At 38.3% G+C, this 24,341-nt stretch overlaps 2 protein-coding genes across 8 annotated transcripts in view; one reads left to right on the forward strand and one right to left on the reverse strand.

The window, feature by feature from the left end:
• Positions 1-15,311, forward strand: part of SLC25A12 (solute carrier family 25 member 12) — a 51,779-nt gene extending 36,468 nt beyond the window's left edge. The window contains exons 12-18 of the mRNA XM_080398932.1: positions 548-600; positions 798-878; positions 9,266-9,406; positions 11,375-11,513; positions 13,791-13,949; positions 14,140-14,230; positions 14,706-15,311. Of these exons, the coding sequence (XP_080255058.1) occupies positions 548-600; positions 798-878; positions 9,266-9,406; positions 11,375-11,513; positions 13,791-13,949; positions 14,140-14,230; positions 14,706-14,895 (854 nt within the window). The 3' untranslated portion in view covers positions 14,896-15,311. The remainder of the gene's footprint in view (positions 1-547; positions 601-797; positions 879-9,265; positions 9,407-11,374; positions 11,514-13,790; positions 13,950-14,139; positions 14,231-14,705) is intronic.
• Positions 15,312-15,503: 192 nt separating this feature from the next.
• The window catches only part of DYNC1I2 (dynein cytoplasmic 1 intermediate chain 2), a 32,587-nt gene continuing 23,749 nt past the window's right edge, over positions 15,504-24,341 (reverse strand). For all 7 annotated transcript variants that reach the window (XM_080398934.1, XM_080398937.1, XM_080398933.1 and 4 more), the window contains 7 exons: positions 23,706-23,852; positions 23,261-23,374; positions 22,770-22,903; positions 21,617-21,761; positions 20,678-20,818; positions 19,538-19,663; positions 15,504-18,825 (listed from right to left, as the gene is read on the reverse strand). In XM_080398934.1, coding sequence (XP_080255060.1) covers positions 18,712-18,825; positions 19,538-19,663; positions 20,678-20,818; positions 21,617-21,761; positions 22,770-22,903; positions 23,261-23,374; positions 23,706-23,852 — 921 coding nt within the window. In that variant the 3' untranslated portion in view covers positions 15,504-18,711. The remainder of the gene's footprint in view (positions 18,826-19,537; positions 19,664-20,677; positions 20,819-21,616; positions 21,762-22,769; positions 22,904-23,260; positions 23,375-23,705; positions 23,853-24,341) is intronic.

The raw sequence follows: 24,341 nt of genomic DNA on the forward strand, positions 1-24,341 counted from the left end.
GGTTTTAAAAAGTTCATGCTACCATGTTGGACTGAACAAGAAAAAATCCTTTATATCCTTAGTTGGCTGGAGCTTTTGGAAAAGTCAGGTTAGTTACTCAAGTAGAAGTGAGTTGGTAATTTAACAGTCATGTGTATATCTCACAATTACTATCCTATTTTAAAAAGTGGTTGTAAGCTTTATGGGAAAATGGTATTAAGGGGCTAAAAAAGTCAAACAAACTCTTATGTAGTACACATATCCAAGGTATATGTTCAGTCCTTACCGTTTTTTTTTGTTGTTTTTTTTTTTCTCCTTCTGTACAGCAACAGTGTCGGACTTGACTTGGCTGTGGAAGGCAGATTTGGTCACAGTTCTAATTGCCATTTTCAGCAGAGATCTTAATATAAAATTATATGGGTATGAATATGGCAGCATCACGTACTTAAATGCTATCCATCTTAAAGCATATCCCATGTGCAGAAAGGCATTTCGGTAGAGCTCTTACAAAATACTAGTTTCTCTATTAGGAAGATAATGTTGCCTTATGATGTCTTTGTTTCTATAGGCTTGTTACCACAGCTGATAGGTGTTGCTCCAGAAAAGGCTATTAAGCTAACTGTACGTATCTTTTTTTTTTTTTTTTTTCCCCTGGCATCCTTTTGTTTGTTAACGTACACAGGATTTATTTCCTAAAATGTGTGAAAGATGACCACTTACAACCACTCTAATATGTATGGTTACAGATATACTTGATATATGTTATTAAGGAGGAAAAGTAACTTAAAATTGTGTGTAATGTATTGTGTCTTTATTAGGTTAATGACTTTGTCAGAGACAAATTTACTAAGAAAGATGGTTCCATTCCACTCCCTGCAGAGGTCCTTGCTGGAGGCTGTGTAAGTATCCATCCTATATTCCTAGGAAAAATTGATTCTCAGTCGTGTGCGGTATAGTTGGAATGACAGTTAATGGGTGTGCTTTGTCAATTTGAACAGAACTGTTCTTTATTTCTCCCAGTCACAAAAATAAAAAAAAAAGTACTTTTTTCTGTTTGGAAAGCTTTGCATACTTCGGAGTTGAGTTCCCTTGGAATTACATACTTGAACAACTTATTTTGGCCCAGTTTCTAACTTGTCAGTTTCAGCGGTGGTTTTATTCACAAAAGGCTAAGGAAAGGGTGCCTTTTCTCCCTTTCCATACTTTTGCTTGTGTTGGTTTAGTTTGTGGTTAGTTTGGAAAGATACAGGTACTCCTTGGGAAGGGATTATAGTGATCATGTTTGAGCTTCTTTTGGGGCGGGGGGAAAGCTGGAACAGTCTGAAAAATATTTCTTGCTGAAGATTTTAAGAAGGAAAAGAAATGTACTCAACTTGCTATATGTGAAATTTTTCTGGTTGTGAAAATGTGGAAAAACTGAATGAGGTAACATTCAGGTAACAGATATGAGTGAATTTTCTGTTCAAATGACTTTGTATAAAATGTAGCTACGTGACCAAACACTAACTATATCCATCATATAAATACAGTTTAAAAACAAATCCTATTTTGGCTGAGATTGAGATCTGTAATTCAGTGGATCTCTTGGCAATCTCTTAAGTGGGTTGAATTCGTATTGATGGATTTCTTTTGGGTTTTCACATTGGCTAATTTCATTTGTGGGATTCCCAACAGTTGTTTAACCCTATAAAACATTTAAGGCTTGAGTTAGGTTTCTTTTGTAGCAGAGAACACTAATAACTTCCAGTTGAGTAGGCTGACAGGCTGGTATAAAACCTCCCCAGCTTACAACAAAACCTGGGGCAGAAAGGTTGTTGACCTCTGCAAACTTTTAATTCAAAGAAGCAGCCCTGAAGGGAGGCTGCTTATAGTTCTGCCTGATTGCATTTGGCAGCCTAGTACATGCTTGAGTCTTCACCTGTCAGTGTACAAAGTTTATTTTCTGAGAAATGTGAGAAAGCAGCTGTGATGTATAGCTAGCAAAAAACTAACCTTTTTTCTGGAAAGCTCAATAACACAGAAAGCACATACAGGTCATTTGTAACAGAGGTGAATATAATTCATTAGTGTTTTTCTCTATGTTGTTCTTACAAGTTCATAATTAAAATCAAACATCTGATAATCAGTTTTATTATTTTACATTCTTTTGTACTGAAACGTATAGTATTAAATTCCATCTACGTTAGGGGCTTTTCCACTTCCTGGTAGGTGCTCCTTTTTCAAAATAACTTTATTGTCTTACTGTAGTGAACATGCAAAAATGGAGGAGAAATCTGAGTTTCAGGTAAGCTTTCAGAAATTCAGATGTTTCTGTGAAGCTGAGCAGATTTATAATCTGTCCAAACACAGACCTTTCTTCTAGCTGTCTGTTTTACCTGATACTATCATCTCCTTCTTCAGAGTAGTACTTACCTCACTCAATCTGGGAGGATTTTAAACAAAGTTAGCTTTTGTAGGAGAGGAGTTGGCCACAGTTTAGCAACCTCAGGGATGTTAATTTCTTTGTAGCCTCCTCTGGATCATCTGATATCTTACCAGTTGATGACTTTTCTGTCTGTACTGCTGCTCAGTTCCACTTAGCAATTTCACTTCTTCCTAAATACCAGAATCTTTATTACTAAGTCTGAAAGTATCAGTTGAGTGAAGCAGTGGCAAGCTGCTATATTAGTGTTTCTTTTTCTCCTTGTTGGTCCTTTTCATCCTCATTGTGACAGCTCTTTTCTATGTTGACTTGCTTGGAAATCGTGTTGATCTTCGCACTTCTGGTGTTCGTTGTGTACTGTTTTTCTACAAAATATTATGAGACCTAACTAACAGTTACATCCGGGGAAGTGCCACAAGTGAGCTCAGTCTGTTTCTACATGCAGGGTCATACAAGACTATCTGTTTGGGTGATGCTATCTTTCTTCATTTTTCTTTTGTTCTGTTCCTTCTCTCTCTGTTGGTATAAAATGATGGTTTACTGTGGGACTCTTTGGGTTTTATATATATAAAAATTATTTCAGCACATGGGTTTGGGTAACTTGGTTCTTTGTGGCTTTTCTTTATTGTTTGACACTTAAATACTTTGCTAATAGGACAGTATAAATATAGGATAAATTCAAAACATGCTTTTTACCTTGTCATAATATCAGAAGAAACAGCATCATGCCCATATGTAGTTCTCAGAGATGTACTTATTACTGTCTCTGACCATCATTTGCCTGTGTTTAGTGTTGAACATTCTCCTGATTAACAGGAACTTTTTCACCATTTCTGGCATGGAACTGGTAGTGGGTGAGCAAGATGAGGGAGCCATATTTTCAGCCATTTTATAGAGCTCACAGCAGAGGCCTTCCTGATCTTTGAAGGCCCACCCCCTTGGGAGCCGTACAGAAGCACGCCATGCATGCCACAGTCCTCAACCGGGAACCAAAAAAATTCTTGTGAGGAAGAGGAGGCAGCTTGCGAGAGGCTGCAGCAGACCTAGCAAATTCTCCTCCCTGGATGGCAGTGCCATAGCAAAGCCTATGTATGGTGTTATGGTCTTCTAAGACCCGCCCGTGAGGACAGGTGAAACCTTTTGACATTAAGACAGTAGTGATTCAAGAGAACCTGCCTAGGCTGTTCAGTGCCCTCAGCTCTGGCGTGTCTGCGAGAAGTGCTCTGCCATCCAGCAGAGGGGCTGCCCACAGCCATGTGCCTTCTCCAGAAACGGTAACTTCAAGAGACTGGATCTCTTTGGCCAGAACCTTACCTCTCAGGCCCCAATTCTTCTCAGCTCTTATAAACTGATGGAATAAACTCCCGTTCCCAGTGAGAGGAAATGTCTCATTCTTGTGTCTGTCAACAAAGACACTGCCCCACGCAGCAGCCTCTGCATATGGTCAGCTGCTGGTCTGCTGTGGTTCCTTCCTTGCTGCAGGGCAGGGACCTCCTGTGGGCAGCCTGTGCCCTGTGCTCCGTGAAACCTACCTGCTAGCCACTGGGCAGCGTAAATGGCACTGGGAAGTACAGGGTCTGCTCTGCCAGAGCCCACTATTCCCAGCTGCTCCCAAACTGTATGTGAAAACTGCAGAACAGCTACGTGGGACAGCCTGGTTAAGAGTGCTCATGTCATACCCGTCAATGAGAGGGGCTGTGGTCCCTGGTGGATGAAACTGATATCCCATCTTCCTACCTTCCAGAGAGTATGCTGGTTTGTTAATCATCAACAGCACTACCCACACTGATGCATGTTCAGAGCAAACAGTTTCTTTCCCTACTGTTACTGTAATTAATTGAATTACATTTCATTGTAATTCAGTGATTAGCCTGCATTCTTGCCTTTGGAGTTTTCAGCTACCATTAGCTTTGAGTTGCAGGGAGACTGAGTGAGGCTTTGGCAATGCCTGCCTGTATCCCGAGAGCGGCTGGGGAAGGAGAGAGCGCATACCTGATATGGACAGTGCTTCCCAAAGGAACTTACACGCATGACACATGTGAGTACATCGTGAAGGGCAAGATGCTGCAGGGCAGCTGTTCGTCCTCAGCTGGGAAGCAGTGTTGAAGTAGACATCTAATGTTATGTAAATGATTCATAAGTACTGTTACAGTAGACAAAGATGCTGTGATTTTAAGCTGTAATTCCTGAGTTACACAGGAAGAAATGGATTCTTTCCATCAGTGCGATGTGCATGGTGCTTAGCATTTTGAATAGGTGAATTCTGTTTCATCAGAAAGACGTTTCCGATTTGTGCTGCAGGGAGGAAGAGGATGTGGGGTGCCACGCAGAAATGGTCTAGAATCCTTGGAGGTGTAGGCAGTGCATCTGCTGATGATTAGGAGTTGGGGTGGGGGGTGGGAGGATGTGTGTGTGTGTGTGTGTGTTTGCACATATATACACCTAGAGGTCTAAATTTACCACCAATTAAAGAACTTTTATATATTTAAATATTAAATCTAACAGTCTAAATACTTTGATGTACTTGTAAAATAATATTCATACATATTTTTACATATATACATACATACACACAAACACATATGCTTATCAGTCAAATAGGAACATGTCAAGTATTTTTTTTTTTTTAAAAATAATTCAAAATGTTACTCTTTTTATTTAATAAATAAAAAAATATAGAATTACAGCTGTCAGACTACTTTTCCTTCAAGATCTTTTTTAATAATACTTTAAACAGCAACAGTTAGAAGCAGAATTAAACTTCACTGCTTTATGTCGGTCTCTGTTGCAGACATTTGAAGTTAGGGAGAACATTATTGTTTAGTAGAAGAGACAGTAAGATTACTGTAGGTGCATGAACAATGACAGCTTTGCCTTGAGAAAGAAGTGCAAGGTCTTTTGATGTTTTTAAACCAGACTGTTTTAAGTAACTTCTTATTTTAGCTGCCTGTGTGGGACACAGTTGTGATCCAGGATATGGTGGTTTCGAAAAGGAAGGAAGGAAGGGCTCGAAACAGGCCTCTCCCCCTCTGCAGCATATGCCTCTCGGGTGGAATTGGAAAGGGCAAGAGGTCTCATGTTGCAAGGTCATTTGTGTATTTCCTTTAGCCTTTGGCATGTCACGGGGCGTTTGCTGTGGGATCTCAAACTACATCTTTTCTCTCATAACCTTTGCTGTCAGATTTAGTTCCTTTATTTGCTCCTTGTAGAGTTATTTTACATGACATTAAGGTTAAGTAGAAGCTTTTATTACGGGTATTTTTGATGTGTATGAATAACCTCCATTCAGAAACAAATTTGTCAACCTTTTTTAAAGTGTCTGTTGTAATTTATGTGTGAAGAGAGGTTTTTATGGGGGGAAAATCTAGATTTAGTGCACCTTCTCCAAAAGAAATTCAAGGACTGCAATGTATACCTCTCTGTGTATATACATGTGCGCGTGTATTTAACATACCTAGCTGACAGCTGAAGTAAGATACTTTGAGAAAGAATGATGACGATTGCCAATGACTGGCACAGAAGCGTGGATATTTGTATGGCAGCCCTGCACGCTGCCCGTTCATTTTTATTTGGAGATCCTTTGAGTCATTCTCCTGTGCATCCTCTTCTGGGGAGTGCCCTTCCTCAGCTCCCCAGGCAGCGCTGTCTGCATCACACATTCTTTGTCAGATAGAGAAATGATCCTTTGCTTAAAAGGAAAACACAAACAAAAAACAACCCTCAAATTTGTTTTTTCATGGTGTATTTTTTAAAAAGTGAGTTTTCTTGTGTTACATGTTCTATGTTAAAGTCAATGCTTCTCTTATTTGTACTTGTGATATGTACAAGGACCCAACTCATTCAGGCAGCTCCCCGGAATTCAGTGCTCCTCCTCGTGTGAACTGGATCACTGCTGTGCAGGAAAGTTTGCTGAGCTGCAGGTTTAACGGTAGAAAAGGCAAGACTTGGATAGAAGCACGTATTGCTAATAGGGAGTATTTAACCATGTATCTTGGCAGTCACAGCTCTTTTTGGGAAAGCTGCTGGTTGAGAAGTTTGTCAACACTGTAAATACTCAGTGTTTGAAGTGTTAATCAAAGAGCATTTCAAATGACTTTCTACTGATAATATAAGCATATGTTAGAGTTTTCCTTACATTTTATTTTGGTCAATATCCCCAATCATCAAGTCATATTTTAATAGTCATAATATATAATTCTGTATTAACCATATACAATTTGTAACATTGCATTTATAGTTAGTATTGCTGCTAATTTATAAAAATGTGTTGTGTTCAGAGTCTTCCCTTTGCATTTCTATATCAGAAGAGGGATGTTGCTGATTTTAACAGAAAGGTAGGCAGTTGTGCACTTAAGAGAGGCGAATGTTAATTGCAGGAAGATTGAATTCAGGGTAGGAAATAGAAATGTTTTCAAATTGGCCTATTTGTGTTTCTATGGTGGGTGTTAGGCAAATAGAAAGAGTTATTTTGGCTGCTCTGTAGGATGTGCTAATTTATAACATAAAAAATAAAAAATGGAATTTCATATATATGGGTAAACAAAGGATGCATATTTAATAGGCAGGTAGCTAGTAATTATCTAGAAGTGAATTTCTAGCTTAGCATCTAAATATAAAGTTATTTGAATTTTTTGTGTGGTGCATTGTATTATTTAGTAAGAGCATTCTGCTTAATGTTTCATCTTCAAAAATTACTTTTAACAGTGATGTAGGGAAATGATAAACATTTGAAAATGGTTTTCTGTTTAATGTAATATGAACAAAAAGACCGGTTATTGTTTAAAATAACAATTGCCAGATGTGAATTTTATATATTTTATTTAGATTGGAACTTTGCCTAGCAGACAGCCATTCCGTTTTGCCCACATAGGTGTGTATGAACTGGGAAGGAAAAGGTGAGAAGTAAAGAGAGCCTGAAGGATGGCTTTGGACACAAGTGGTGTCAGGTATCTGAGTAAACACCATGCAGCAAGTCCAAGGAACAGGGAAGATGGGATCTGTTTGGCTGGCCTGGGAGTTCTAGTGATCTTCCTGATGGCTGCAGTAAATGTCCACAAAAATGTAGGCTTTGGTTTTCTTTCAGAGGTGAAGAAGTGAGGGAATAAAACGAAGATTAGCAACCTAGACAGATTATTTGAGTGGGAAGTATTAAAAGACAGTAACTACTACAGTGGAGATCATTAAAAGCAGGGGTTGATCTCCCACTGTTTGGGTCAAGGTGCTTTAGTAAAGCCATAACAATGATGATTTTAAATGTCATTATTGAGTGAAGTAATAAACAGAGCTTGCAATAAAAGGATGGCAGTGTGCTCAGTAAAGGTTCAGTGAGGTATCGGATGCCTGGTCAGTGAAGATTTTGATGCTTCACACCCTGCATCCCCCCCTTGTAGATACTACCCAAGTGCTTGGCCATTCTCGGTAAGAGCTGCTGAGATTCACAATGCTCTTGTGCCTCAAGTCTAGAATAATTCAAGTTACCAACTTCTGAAGCATGCTTCAAGGCTAATCTCAAGTTCATTCTGCCTGCTGCTGGAGAGGGGAAGATTGTGCTGTAGGCAGAAAGGATTAATGTTCATTAGTTCTGAGTCAATTAGCAGAGAACACCATGCGTGCTGACCAGGAGGTGCTGCAGCAGACTATTGATTTCACTTCACACACACACACACACACCCCACCCAGCATCACAAAGAGTGTTTATTTCCTGGGCGATTTAGAAGTCAAAAAAGCTTTAATTGCAGATGTTCTGCATCTGTTTCCTTTGCTAAAATGTGATGGGTTGGAGGAATAGATCAGGACTAAGAGCAGCTTTTAGATTGTGGAAGAAATGCCTTTAAAAGTTGGCTGTATTCAAGCGGTTATACCCTATAAATTTTAAGGAAGTGGTTTTAATTTTTAACTGAAAAAAGGTGGCATAGGAAGAGGGGAAAAAGAAAGCTTGGCAAAATTCAGCTGTTTTGTGATGAACCACATACTTCTCCAGAAGTGAACGGTGGTACCTACAGCAAACCAGGGAGAAACCTAAACATGTCTTTTAAGTAGATTTACATGCTCCTGAAACTGAACTGTCAGACTGAATCTTGCTCAAATCTGAAACTTACTTCTTTGAAAGTCTTTGGTTAAAGTGCAGAATCTGAAGCAGCTCTGCAACACTGTGGCTCGGAGGTTTGCAAGACAGACCTTCAGCACTGCTAACAGGGTTCCCTGCATGTAAAATCTGTCGTGCTCAGCTCCGAGAAAGATACAACTCCTGTTTCTGTCTGGTATCATATCTTGAAATGTTACTCTTCCTATTTAAATTTTGTATTTTGTTTCCACTTAGGACAATTAAAGGCTGCCAAACAAAATTCCAAACATCTTTTCTAATAATTTAAAATTACACCATTAAATGCAAATTCACCTTTTAAACAGCATCACCACTAAATGCAAATAATATGTCTACACACTGGTGATGCATTATTATTGAATAAACATAAGGTATTCTTTATATGTGTTTGGTGCTCTAGGAGCACAAGTCTAATGATTATTTTAGTTTAGTATTTCATGTAATATCTGATAGACTTTTAAACACAGCCATTACTTCTAGAAAGTGATGTCAAAGGAGGAAAGCGGAGACAAACTGAATTAATCCACCTCTGTGGACTATAAACATATAAATGTAAAATTTTTTTTTGTACAAACCTATGATTTTTGATTCGAGGCTTTTAACTTCCAAACAGGTCCTTTATTAAAACTCTATCATATATTTTTACATGAGAATATCAACCAATGCAGTGAGAAGTGAAGGCACTCAGCACCTTGCAGTTGCCAATCTGTCACCACATGCTCTAGTAATGCAATGTACTTTCTTTTTCTTTGGGTTTGCAGGCAGGAGCTTCCCAGGTCATCTTCACTAATCCTCTGGAAATTGTTAAGATTCGGTTGCAGGTGGCAGGAGAAATTACTACAGGACCCAGAGTCAGTGCCCTCTCTGTTATAAAAGATTTAGGCCTTCTTGGTCTTTATAAGGTATGTATTTCTGCTTTGAGTGGCTTCATCATTTTATGTTTTATGCTGAAGTTTTACATTGCTGAAATAAAAACTGTTAAAAACAAAGATACCTCTTGAATTTAAAACCAGTCTCTTCCTGCAGGGCAGCCCCACAGTGGAAAACAGAAGAAAACCCACTTCTATATTAATGGCAGTGGGATACAAAAAATACTCCCCCATTCTATCCTTCAGGCTTTTATGCCAAGCTACAGGGAGTCCTGTATTGCAGACCTGCTGGCTTCTGGCACTGATCATTTCGTTTGGTGGGGTTTTGTGAAAAGTTTCTTTAGTTTTCCCTCTGTGTTTTCCTTATGTTTATTTTGAATCTCTGTTATCTCTATTGTTATCTTTTGCAGCAGGGTATTCTCTTTGTCTTAATAATTTGATGGCAGTGAAACAGTAGGGGAGTTTAGTGGGATTCAGATTTCTAAGAAGTTAAGTGGTGGGATTTGTCAATAACAAATTCCACTAAAAAAAGCCCGTACTGTACCGTACCTCAGCAGAATGCCAGTCAACAGATTCCTTCCCTGCAGGAATACTTACTACCATCATTACAGATCAGATGTAATGGAGCAGAAGCTATTAGTTTTCTTAAACAAGGAAGAGTATTTCTTCCTCTATCTGCTGCCAGTGCAAGGGGTGATACGTAAGTTCAGCAGTTATATTAGCTGTGCACTTACAAAACATGGGCTTATGTGATTTGTCCATAGACCTGCAATAATGCTATAAAAACGTGCAAATTTACTTCTAGAGCTGAAGCTTGTGTTTTGAATTCAGTTCATGACCATTACATTTCGTAAAGATTGCAGGTGTTTAGGTACATGGGACAAAATTACACTTCTGTTTGCAGCAATTAAACAATTGAGCTTACTAAAAATTCTGCCGTTCTTTAGAATTACATTATCATTTGTCAATAACTGTAATAACTCATTTTAGGGCATAAAGTATCTGTGTAGAAATATTGAAAGAGCGAGTTTCTCTTTATCAGGTCTTCTGCTTAAGCCATGTAGAGTTCGTACAATGTGCTGTCTGTTAATAAAAGTGCTGGGCCACTGCCCCCAGGTGGGTCCCCTGTGTGGAGGCTGCTGGCTTGGTGTACACCAGCTGGGTGTTTAGGCAGGGAGCGGTGGTTTTGTAACATGCATGCTTTCAAGGTCTGCAAATAAGATTTTTTTAAACATATAGGGGCTTGTTTGAGCTTTGTACAGGAGTTGTTTTAGTTGTAACAGACTGATGACTGAAGTTACTGAAAGAAGAATATTAGGTATATTTTATTAGGAGTATTCCACTGTGTTTACAGCATGGAAGGTTCTGTTAAGGAACTCTTTAAGCCAGTTTGTGGCCAGGAGCTACTCCTTGCAGTATTGTCATAGGCTGCTAGCTTTGTCTCCCTGCATCTTCCCCTTACTAAACGGCTCCTATTTCGTGGTGGTTTCCCTCTTTTTGTTGATCTTCCAGTGCAGCTTCTGCAGTCAACCAGGTGATGATCAGTGGAGATCAGTATGAGGTCTTACAGCCCTCACTGATATTTTAGTAATGCTTTTGTGTTTGGTAGAAAAAATGGCATGCAAGGACTTGCCTTGCTGCTTCCGTGGTTGTGGGTTGTTGTCAGACGTAAGGACAGAGCTTTGTCACTTTCTTCATCACATTGGGACACATCGAACGTAAAAGGTGTTTATCCTAGGTACCGATGGCAGGATTGGTACCATGTATTGCTTACCAGAACTAGACATGAACCTTGAATCTTTCTTCTTCTAGAAACTTACATGTGGTTCATTGTTTTTTCAAGTTCAACCCTACATCTTCTGTTTCCTAAGACATTTTTCGTGTTCTTTACCTGGTAGATCAAAACAATTGGTACCTTCTGGGCGCAGGCTGCTTACTGGTTATCAATTTTAACCTTACTTACAAAATTTATTTGTATTATGTCTGTTTTCTGTGTGACAGGGTGCCAAAGCATGTTTCCTCAGAGACATTCCCTTTTCTGCAATCTACTTTCCTGTTTATGCTCATAGTAAACTGATGCTTGCTGATGAAAATGGCCACGTGGGAGGGCTTAATCTCCTTACAGCTGGAGCCATTGCAGGTAATTCTGCAGGCTGTTTTCTAGAAGTAATTTTTTTTCCTTTTAGTAATATTTAATATTCATTCAGTAGCCCCATATAATGGAAGGGTACTGTACCATTGTATCTGATTTAATCTAAATTTGATCACTGTTATCCTTAGTGGGAGGCGATGTAATTTTGATGAGAGCTAATTACATTTGCATAATGTGGATAAACAGCGTAATGCAGCTCAGCAACTTGTAGTCAAATTTGATCTGTCTGTCTCAATGGGGTTTTACTTGTTACTGTGCTCTCGGAGTTGAAGGCTAATTTGAATCTTTGATGAACATAAAATGAGAGATCATAAGAGCTAAGAAGAAAATGACTTACCTAGTTTTGGATTCCTGAATAACTGAGAAGAAACTTTGTTTAAATGTAGTTGCTAAAAATAGGGCATTAGTTTGTAAAGAAGCTGAAGTTAAGAGTATCACACTCTGAAATCTGAAGTATTTTAAGGCTTCTCAAAAACGTTTAGTATAAAGAGAATATGCTGCTGTGATAAAAAGTTGGTTGTACTAAATGGCAAGTGAATACTAGATGTAGGAACTCTAGTGGTGGATATTTAAAAATGTGGATACAGATGGGCAGATTCTGTGCTGCCAAGGATTAGATCACTAAGATGAAAACCAGGTACCTGTAGCCTCAGTTGTGAACGATTCAGTGATGGCATCTGTGCAGTTTAGAAACATCATTGGGCCGAACAGAACTTTTGTTACTTGTTACAGTCATAAGGAATCACTGTAGATGCATCAGTCACGAGCTGTCTGTGTGTCAGTCTCCCACACTGGATTTTATGATACAGAGTTTGGCCGCACCGGCTCTTTGCCATTTTGGTCTCTTCCTTGTGCCAGAGGGCAGGGAGAGACCAGCTAGGAAACTAGGAACAGATACGTAGCCCTGTTTATTCTCAAGTAATGCAGAGCTGACAGAAATGGAAAATTATTTAGCTTACTGTACTCATAGAAGCACATATAAATATTTTTATTTAACTTGTATAAAGACTTTTTAGATTGCAAGCTTCACGGCTTCTCTTTGATTAGTGTTTCTGGGTCACTCAGGACAAGCGATGAACCCTATTAAAAACATATGTCAATCTGGTAGGCCTAGTTTTATACTGTGTATTGGAATCTGCCTTTCAGAATTGCATATTTCAAATTCTCGATTGCTTGATCTATTCCTGCTAAGCACGTGCAGCAGCAGAGAATACAGTCTGAATGTATCTGCAGGAATGTAAAGGAAAATCTGCATATGGTTGCTATTAGTGTATGCTTGTAGGCTGAACTACGGTGCTTCTGTTTTCCTTTGAAACCTCCTGAACTGATCAGCGACACGTTAGAGTTTATAATCTTTTCACACGTATGCAAATCAGTGACTTGTTAATTTTTTAATTATTAACCAGTTGTAAAAGTTAAGCAGAAGTCAAAATCAGTTTCAAAATTTTAAGTCAGATTTAAGATGGCTCCTCTTTTTTTAAAAAGAGGATGAAATTTTTACAGTATTCAGAAATATCTCAGATAACACAGTTATATACTGTGGAGTACATTTCTGAAAACTTTCTCCTTTCCTTTGACTAGATGCCTGAGAGTGGTGCCTTGAAAGTGGAGATTTGTTCTTCCATCACTGTTGGCTAGTATCACGCTGTTGGTACTAAGCAGGCTTGTAAAACACCTTCACTGTCCTTCAATAGGCAACCCATAAAAAGACTGAGTAAGCAGCATCTGCTCTCCTACAGAACAGTCCAAACAGCAGCGCAGACATATTTCTGTCAAATAGGTGTTTTAAGCAGTAGCTTTCTTATTAACACCTTTAACAAATGGATACGTAGGATTCATGTTCCCAAATCATCTATATATGCAATTTACAAAATATGTTGTAAAATATTAACAAATACGGTAAGGTTGCACCATTAAATTTTGTCATGGAGATCTTACTGCATATATAGCATATGTGTAAATTCAAAAATGCCTCCTTTATCTTTTTGAAACTACTGTTAATGACAGACCATTAGAAGATGTTGACAGAATTGCTGTTGATAGTTCATTATTACTTTCCTTACTATTGTTTAAATGTAGAAGAAATGCAACACTATTATACCAAGCACAACGGTTTTTATTAGCATGAAGTGTTAAGAACTTGCAATTTTAGTAGTGTCTAATCCTTTAAAAAGTATTAAAGTTTGAAGTTGTATTTTTCAGTTAGAAGTGCTTCATCTTTTACAAGATTCTTTGTGCAAATTAAATGTGGTTTTCTTCTAAAAGGTGTGCCTGCTGCTTCTTTGGTAACCCCTGCTGATGTCATCAAGACAAGACTGCAAGTGGCAGCTCGCGCTGGTCAGACAACATACAGTGGAGTTATCGACTGCTTTAGAAAGATTCTAAGGGAAGAAGGCCCTTCAGCTTTTTGGAAGGGAGCTGGAGGTGAGAAATCTGCTCTGAATATTAAGGCTGACCCCAAATCTGCAAATTTAGCACTTGCTTTGTTAAAGACTGACATTAGAGCAGTATTTACCAGGTCTGGTTCTGAAAAACATAACCTCTTGTTAAAAATGTTTAGCTTCTCTCCCGAGACACTCTTTTGTTTGACGCTACAATTTGTAATATTTAACAGCTCGTGTGTTCAGATCTTCACCCCAGTTTGGTGTTACTTTGGTCACTTACGAACTTCTGCAGAGATGGCTTTATGTCGATTTTGGAGGCCTGTAAGTCATATTTTCCTTTTAGCTTGTACCAAAAGAATTTTTTTTCAGACATGGGACCACTTAAACTCAGTGACTTTGAGCACCTGTACTTCAAATCCTCCTGTCCTTATGTAATTGAGGGAAACCTGCATGCTACTTCCAAACAGATGAGGAGATAAAAAGCCATTTTTTATTCAATACACTAATTTGTATTTCCACTGTAGCAAGATATTTTGCCCATTTTCCCCTTGTCACTGGAAGTCAGAAGAATGTACAAAGCTATCAGTAAAAACGTAACTTCAGTTATGGCCTTGATTTCCCATTAAATAGTGGCCTGAATTCTACTTGACCATAGAAATGAATGAACAAAGGTCAACTTTAACTGTCTTCTGTACTCAAACAAAAGCCTTATAGTATTTACTCTAGATTTTGTAAAGTTATTCAGGCTTAAGAAAAAACTTTAAAGCTTTTTTCTTTTTCCTCTTTCTTCAAACAGTAAAAGTCCTGGATCAGAACCCTCCCCAAAAACTCGAATTACAGATCTTCCTCCTGCTAACCCTGAGCACATAGGTGGATACAGACTTGCTACAGCTACGTTTGCTGGTATAGAAAATAAATTTGGTTTATATCTTCCAAAGTTTCGATCTCCTGGCGTCGCCGCAGCTCAACCAAAAAGTAGCAGCTGAATCCTGAAAAGATGTTTCAACCTAACAAAGTGATGCAGTGGAAAAATTTCCCAAGAGTAGTACTGTATTTTCTCCAGTCAGCTGCATGTTGTTCTAGCTGAACTGAGCTTGCAAATTAATTACTCCTTTCTAATATTTATACATACTGCATTTGTTTATTTGCACACAAGGAACTGATTGAAGCTGTGGTTCTATGCCTTGTTTTAACCAGTGGCATGAATCTGTAGCCTAGACTTTGCCTTGCACAGCTTGCATTTAATGTTACTGTACATATTGTACATCTTTGTACAGAGACATCATGGCATCTATACACATACATTTATATAATGGGTATTGCAGTTCAAAATAGTTTGAAATGTACAGAATGTTTTGAAGTTGTTTTGTTAACAATTGTGACAATAAAATATTTAAACACACTTCAAATCAGTTCACTAGTTTGTGTTTACAGAAAAGTGGTCCAGTGTGAGGTTTTTTCCTCCACAGATCACAAATCACAGATTAAAATGTAAAAGAATGAATGTACAGTGCCCAGCCTCTGCAGGCGTGTGTTTCACTGCTAGTTACAGCAAAGGTATTAAAATGCAATGTAAGTGCAAGAACACGGTGGCGAGATGAGCACATGCAGTATTTTATTTTGCAGTACTACTTTGTAAGAAGAAATTCCCTTGAAATACAAGGTAATGCGAAATGTGTAATAGATCTTACCTCTATGGTAGCAGATTGAAAACACAGTGAGGTATTTGCCAGTTATTAACAGGCTCAAGAATTTTTACAGGATTTATTACTCGGTGCTTTTTTCCAGAATTGAAAGCTTTTAATATAAAAAAAAAAACAACATTGAAGGCATTCTCTTTATTTCTAGATTGCTTCACTGCTGAAAGATTAGGTTATTCTGGAAAAAAGACTTATTTTTGTATGCAAAACTGATCATTTACATTTCCGGTTGAGCGGAATGCCAAGTAGAAGGACAGGAGAAACGGAACGCTTGAACTGTTTCTGGCTTAATGTCTGCCAAAACTTTATCTGGTGGAATTTTTAAATGCAAAAATATGTGAGAGGGAACAGGGGTATCCAGATTTCTACAGACCTAGAGGAAAAACAGTTACACTACCCTTATAGCCTGAGGAGAGGTGGGTGAGTTTCCAGCCTTACTGAAGTACAACAACCTCCCATCTTCAAGGTTCAACATCCTGACACTGCATCCCCACGGTATAAACTGACCTGAAGCTCTGTTATTTTCTTGCTCAGGTGACAGCAGGCCAATATGAAGAGTTTTAGTCAGCTGATGAAGAAATAGCTTCTTAAAAACTGAAGACTACAAACACAGACAAGCCCTCCTTCAGTTCTGGCCTCTAAGCAAGATGTAGAATCTTTCAGTCGTCAATATTATTCAATGAGCTAGAGGTTACAATACATTGAACTTGGGAGTTAGACCACAGTTTTGCAACATGCGTATATAAAACCCCATTAGAAGGCTTCCTGGCTTTATAAAGAATCACCTGTTCTGTGCAGTTTATTCTAGAGACAAGTTTCCCAGGAGCTCTCCCCCATATCCATGCATTTTTTGTTCTGTGCTTTTCTAAATAGATACAAAAATGGTAGGTACCCACTGGCATTTCATTTTACTCACAGCTTGTTGACTGACTTGATCAAGGCCTTAGGAGACTTTACAACACAAGACAGCATTTGTATTTCTTACAGCTCCAAAACTGGACAGTGTACCTCCCAGGAGGATCATTTATAGTATCTAGCATCACTGTTTGTCTCTTACATTGCAGGTGGAGGTTTTACAACGTTTTTAACCTGTACTCAACTGTTTTGTGAGGGAGGAACACAAGCAGGAATGAATACACAGAACAGTACTGAAATCTAATAATAGAAGATTGTTAGAAGGCTGAAATTATGTAAAACTAGTGCCATATGACCTATATGTTTATGCCACAATCCACTGAAAGAAAGCCTTATCCACTGAATTTCTCAAAGTGTAAGTCTGAAGGAAATGTATTACTAAATGAGAAGTAACAGTCTCAGTAAAAAAAAAAAACACGACAAAAACCACAACTCCGAAACACCACCACCCCCCCCAAGAAACCAGTAAGACAACAGAACATTCTGCTCGTTAAGAGTTCTTGTGCCTAAAGGGTAAAAATCATTACACGGTGTGCCTGTTCCTTCTATAGTTCACATTTCTCAACTGAATAGATAGCTGCTGTTACAAGGTTGAGGAAAATATACAAGGTAAATGTCAAACTGAACAGCATGACTTTGCATTGAAAAGAGGGGCGACTTTTGACAAGCCAACAGCAATGAAAGCCTAAACACATTTCACTTTCAAGCCCATTGAAAGAAGAGAACCTCCTGAAGACAGAGCTGCTGTTACTGCTGCCTTTGTCTCTGTGAGCTGCTTGTAACAGAACTGAGATGAGACACACGCAAAAAAAAGCCACCCAAACACAAAACCCCACACTTAAAGCACAAACAATGCAGAAGCAGTAAGAATACTTCTGGACATAAAGCCGGTTAAGAAATGTAAAGCTATTTCCTACTTTTAAGCATACAAAATAGCTCTTCTGGCAAAATGATAAGCGTGTAGCAGATTAATACCAGAAACAAACCTATAGTCCTGACTTAAAGGCATCAATACTGTTCTAGTGCCTGATTAGTACAAGTCAGAATATTTACTAAAAATAAAACAGCAAACAAAACTCATCCCCTCCACCCCCCCACCCCCCGTCTTGATGGGAAACTTTATAAGGTATTAAGGTGTACTCCAGAAATTAAACCTTTAACAGAAATTAACCACTGATCAACCGTTCTGTTTCAAGCCATTGAGAGATTTTGTTTCAATACCAGAAAAAAAGTTGAAACGCAATGAAAGCTCTTTCTTTAATACAGAAAATTAGTAGCAAGTCTATAGTTAATTTCTATAGCATGACGGTTTGCGTTCTGTTAAGTCAGAGTCTACTTCCTCATCCGCTGGAAAAGAAAAATTTGACAACAGTAGCCTTTCTCCTTTTGGCGGATTGCCATGGTAGGAGGTGGAGGTTGGGGGTAGAAAACAACTCTGTGATGTGTGTAATAAAATGAAAGCAGCTGCTCCCAGGAACTTTCTACTCTTAAAACTACTGAAGTGATACAGATTAGGGGTCAGGGCAGCTGACAAGTGCTCATGTAATATTTATTTATGAATCAGTCTCACCTTTTAATGCACCAATTCAAACAAAAGAACTTGGTATTAAATATGTATTTCATTAATTCAGGTCCAATTATCAAATAAGTTTGTAACTACAGACAAATTTTTATTCACATATGTAACCCACTACCAGAGTCTGAGGCTTATCTATATATAAACAATGAAACTTACTTGGAACATATGCATGCATATCTATGGGTAATTTGAAGAGTTCAAATTAAAGAATGCTTCAGACATTTACTACCTAACGAAGGTAAGTCTATGTAATATAGAAAGTTTAGAAACAGAACTTGTACTTTTCAGAAATAGATACTGTTACAAAGTGGAAATTCCAGAAGCCCAACAGCAAATTTACACCAGGTTAGTGTTTCAGCAAAAGAAGTTTCTTGCAAAGTCAAAGTTAACTGTATTAAAAGTTACACAAATCCAAGAATGTGCTTGTAATTTATATATAAAAAGTGACAACGCAAGATCTGAGTTTCAGTAATCTTAAGTTTTTAAAGTCCATAGTTGAATCCATATATTGCCCCCTTAAGCTATTATTTGAACTGACACATGCTTACACTTTTAAGATTTGCATCAAATCATTCAGAAGTCTACTACTGCTGCCTGTCTTCAAAGATCTACGCTGGTATGCGGGTTGCAGCTTCCTCTTCTGCGTCAGCTCTGTTAGCATTTATTTCTGCCAGTGTTCGACCAAATCGAGTCCACTCATCACTGCGAGGAACGGCAATTTGCTGTTGACAAAGAGAACGTTATTCAAGCCTACTGATAAATAAAACCTGAGCTCATACTGAGCAGCACAGCGCTTAAGAAATGTTCAGAAGAGGTTCCAATAAAAAAGCTTACCTTTATTTAGTGTAACTTAAAATACATCGGAACATAATCAAAAGATTAACTAATAAAAGAAGCAGAATTTGAGAATCGTCTATTTAAGTACGTAATGGTACTATGACAAGCTCACATGATACATCACCATCCAAGAGACTGCCTCCAAAAGGCAATACTAATGCCTTCATCCAATCAGTTAGTTACACACTACTGCAGCATACATACCTGCAATAGCAACAGCTTCCCTGGAGAAACAACATCAAGAACTGCCTCACTGCAAAATCTCGTGTTCGGTACCTGACAAGCTATGGCCAGATTCACATGTGCCACAGATAAAGAACACAAAAGTCTCTACAAACAAAATGATTGATTCTTTCACCTTATTTCACCAGCCTTCCGATAATGTTTTTACTTTTTGATTGGTTGCCAGATAACATGCTAGAAAGTTACGATAGAATACTTGAAATAAACACAAAAAGGAAACATAAATTTGGAAGTAAAAATTAAAACTTTGTTCCTCTAATCACAGGGAAAAAAGGTTAAAGCAGGTTGCTAAATAAAAGTCAAAGAAACTCAAGTGTTTTGTAATGTACTTTGCACAATACACGGTATACATACCTCTCCCACGTCATATATAACTATTTGTCCCTCCGAGTCACCTACAGCAATCTCTCTCCCAGAATGCGTCCATCTCACACGGTTCAGAGCAGGATTGCCCTCCACAGTAATGCTTGCAGTTGGCACCTATATCCATTTAAAACACATCGGTAAAAACACATGAGGATTCCATAAGCTATAAATTACATAACACACCTAGTTCCTTAGTGTTGTATCAAAAATGCCCAACATTTCAACTGATGCAGCGTACGTAGATCTCAAAAGATTCTTCAGTGGCCTTAAGCTATCACCAGACAGGACCAAAACAACACATCTTCTATCCCTTGGCCAAAGGACAGACATTCTCTTATCAAAAAGCACATCATGAGACAGGAGGCACGAACAGGCATTCAGTCAGACAGCAAGGAGGAGCCCTGGGATCTCAAAAACTATTATGACAGAAGGCAGGGATGAATTCAGCTGCTTTGCCAGGTCAAACCCTGCCCAAAGGCTAGAACCAGGTAATTCCAACTTCAAGCCATAGGCTGGCATATGGTCCTACAGAACTGCTCTTCTACATGCAGTTTTAAGAAGGTGAAATTTTTCAAGTACTGAGTATTTGTCAGGTTCTTCCTCCCACCTACCTCCAACAAGTCTGAGTCTCAGAGATTTGTACTATAATTAAAAGTTTATAACTCACACCAGAAAACCCAAACATTCAATTATTGAAGTCTAGAAACAAATCACAATTTCACTGCAGTACTGCTATAGCAATAGTAATATGGCAACAGGAACGACAACAGGAATGTGGTGTGTGGGTAATGGGTTTGTTCACACTGTTACGCTGCCAAGGCCGTATTGGGAGAGGTCTATAATCACTTCCACAACACGGATCAGTGCGACACCAACAGATATTCCGCACTCTTGTTACAGGTAAAACACTTTAATTACCACTGCTATTCATTATGAGGAGTCATCCGAGTTACAACCCCATAATGAAAGAACTCTATCTGTTACGCAGAAACTACTGGAACTACAGAATACTTAACAACAACATAAAACCAAACCAAAATGGTACGGTAAACTCCTGACATTACCCCCGCCTCCCATGTTTATGAACAGTTTTCCAGCTACATTTGCCCATTAACCTGACTGCCTCACCTCAGTATCACTGTTGAGATTCCACAGGTCAAGCCTTCCCATCCCATCCACACAGGCAAACAAGGCTGGGTGAGTTGGAGACCACATCACATCATAAACATAATCTGAGTTGTCTTCAAAGGAGTAGAGAGGTTTGTTATTCTGAAAAAAGCAAATATAACAATGCAATACCCAAACTCTGCGCTTCAAAACCATAAAGCTAATGGGTAAAGCAAAATACAGAACTTGAACAGCATTATCAGCAATAACTACAAAGAGATTCACATTTTGACTTGCTTTAAAAAAAGGCTCTGCAAAAAGCTGCCAAAATTGTTGTTGTTATTAAAGGGATGCTTCCCAAAGCATGCAGCCTTTTTGCTGGCTGCTATTACAAAATAATTAGTAGCAAGCCAATATTGTAAGAGATTAAAAGACTCTTAATGCATTAAAATTACAAATCAAGCCAAGTATAATTCAGTGACAGCACTTCAGGCTATTACTGGCAGATTCCAACTCTGCTTGGCATTCCTCAGGACATCAGACTAACAGTGAGAGAGGTAATTCTGGCAACGGGAATGACAGGTATTTCAGTTGTGAGCCTCAGAGTTTAACAGACACCAGCTTTTGACTCCTCTAGTCCTTCACAAATTGTAGCAAAACATTTGCTTAAGCATCATACGAAGTAATTGATTTTACAACATGATTTACATTTGATTACATTGTAATTGTTGTTGATAAAGCACAAAAGGATGAACAGAATGGATGAGAAATATACAAGTGATGTAGAATCTAGAAGCAAAGCTTTTATGTTATTAACTATAGTTTTGCTCATCAGCTGTCTCCTCTTTGCAGGACTGCTGCTAGGATATTTGTGACTTCACATTAAGTTTACTGGAGTTTCTTACATTATAGCACCACCTTGTGTCAAGGACTATGAAGAAAACCACTGAACTAAGTTACCTTAGTTGTCCAAAGCTTTACTGTCCAGTCAAAAGAAGAGGTGACAAAAAGATGTGAGAAGTCTACGGGTCCAACAGCTGCATGGCAGTTGATACCTGTGATTGGTCCCTGGTGTCCTTCAAACATCTCACTGATTCCCGCTTTGCTGTTTCAGAATATATAACCACGGTTAATTTACCTGGAAACCATATATCTGCAGACAGAGATAGCAATTCAAATATAGCCACAAGAAGATTTTGCTGCTTTGTATGGATGTTACCCCAGTGCAAAAGGCTTCATGACAACAGGATCACAGAAGACCAGGCTTGAACATGGACCTTAATTTCAACATCGATCTTCTGCTAACCGTGAGTGCCAAAATATAGCACAGGGAGAAGAGATTCATTCAGAAGGTACCAGTCCACACACATTTAACTACATTGTTCTCCAAGCAATAGCTAAAGTTTCCATTCATATGAAGAACAAAATGCAGTCTTCAGGGATGAGCATGAACCTCCAACTCACTTAAGTGAAGTTGCATGTACCTTATGGACACAGTGTTCAGACAGAAAATGGTAACAATATATCCCTAATAGTCTTCTATCTGGAGCAATGAAAAAGAAGGGGGTAACAGATGGAAAGGATGTTACACAAAAGTGATACAATTTTGGGTATTTTGGAACCAAAAAGCTGTGCAGCAAGGGTGATGTGTATTTGAGATGAAATCTGGACACTCAATTATATTTAAGAAAGCAATTGATAAGATACAGTCAGACAATTTCAAAATAGATTGAACAGCAGGAGAAAAGCTAGCCAATTTAAGATTTGTGCGTGATGCTACTGTACAATTATCTATAGAACCGATACGAAGTTTGGCACATTCTGCTACAATTCAAATTAATAGAACAGCAGTGACCTATGCTGCCCTCATCAACACAAACAACTCTTAGTCACTGGAGGCAGCAGAGTACCAACTCAATATTCCAACTTCTGTTTTTAATGAAGTTCTTACTCAGGAAAAAGCACGCACAGGAATTCATATACAAGCTATTTTGAACTCTTTAAAGGCAAAGGAGTAAATGTGCTCTATAAATAAATTTAGGAGTATAAAGCATGCAGGGATTCACCCTTTCACTATTTCTACTTCCTCTGAATACATAAAGTTTGTATTCACCTTCCATGACGGCACGCAGTGTACACCGAGCCTTCTTCACTGCCAACAACAAAGTTGTTGACATCACCAATAGGGAAGGACATGCAGGTAACAGCCACAGCCTTGGACTGTTTGTGAACCAGCTCCATGCTATCCTGTAGTGAAAATATCGGCAACTTACTTTAAATGACTTTTCAGATGTTAATATTTCAATTTTTTATAGATTTCTCAATAGGAGGGTGGGTGGGTTTCTTGTATTTTACTTGTTTGGGCAGGAATAAGAAAGTTGTTTCTTGCTAAAATTGTGTTCACCACTAACACAAGTGCAACAACAATGTACAAAAGGCTCAACAGACAATATTTGATTCCACAGGTGGGGAAATATTTTATCATGCTACCTTAAGTAAAACTCTGTACGTTGGGAAAATGTTTATTAGTGCTTTTTGGATTCATCGAGTTTTTACAAAATACTCATCTGGAGTAGATACTGTATATATCCAAAATTATCTTACCTGTGGTTGGGAAAGCATGTCCAGACTCCAAGAGCATATTTTCCCATCAGTTGAGATGCTAATCAAATTATGAGCATTCTGGGTCCCAACAACATTTACACAGTAGACTGGGTGCTAAGAAATGTAAAATACTATCAGAAAAAGTGATTTCCAGGGCACAACCTATTCTAATATAATTAATATAAAGTAAAATACATAACTTCACCATTTAACAAAGCCTAAGAGACGGATCATGGTACAGTGTATGTATACATACTCCCCTAGAAAAGCAGTATTTGTTTTTCTGACACTGATTTTTACAAATAGCCCAGTTCTCCAGTGATAGCATTGGCAAAATAAGGACACAAACATTTAAGCATTATCAATCAAGTGCACTGGACAGAGTTTCCTAGAGGTTAAATACATCTCAACAGGGATCAGTCCTTGAAGATATTTCACCCCCTACCGTGTGAGCAGCAGCTGAAAGTGGAGTTCTCTGCACTGGGGTTCTCTTATTGCTGCGATTATCCCATAGCACTATTTGGCCTGAGTATGTGCCACCAACCACCAGATTGGGATGAAATTTTGCAAATGTAGCTGACATCACTGCTGACTGAAAGGAAAAAAACCAAACCAACAACAAAATACATAACAAACTATCATTCAACTATGCTATGTCTAAAACTAAAGAAAATGGGGCCAAATATCAGAGTAAGTTCTTTACCTAGATTTGTTACATTAATTCACTGTCCAACTACTTAAGTATTCACAAACCCTTTGTGAAGCCCCAGTCTTCGTTTTAACCTGTATTTATAAAATGAAGGTTTCCTCCTCTTTTTTTCATATGTATACATTTATATTCCTCCTAGCATAGTTTGTTAGCAAGCGAAGGCCCAGAAACACACAAGATTCTAAGAATGTCTGGACACACTTTGTGGTTGTTTTCTTAGAGAACATACACATCTGTTTTGATACAATAAAGTTACTTTTGCAAATTAGGGTTTGACAGTAATCTGACAACATGAGATTAAATTTTGATTCAATTTTTCAGAATTATGGCATTTTGAAAATAAAGTGGCTATCCTAGGTCTGGCATAATGGA

This window comes from Falco punctatus (assembly GCF_963210335.1).
Source record: "Falco punctatus genome assembly, chromosome: 8".
Lineage (NCBI taxonomy): Eukaryota > Metazoa > Chordata > Aves > Falconiformes > Falconidae > Falco > Falco punctatus.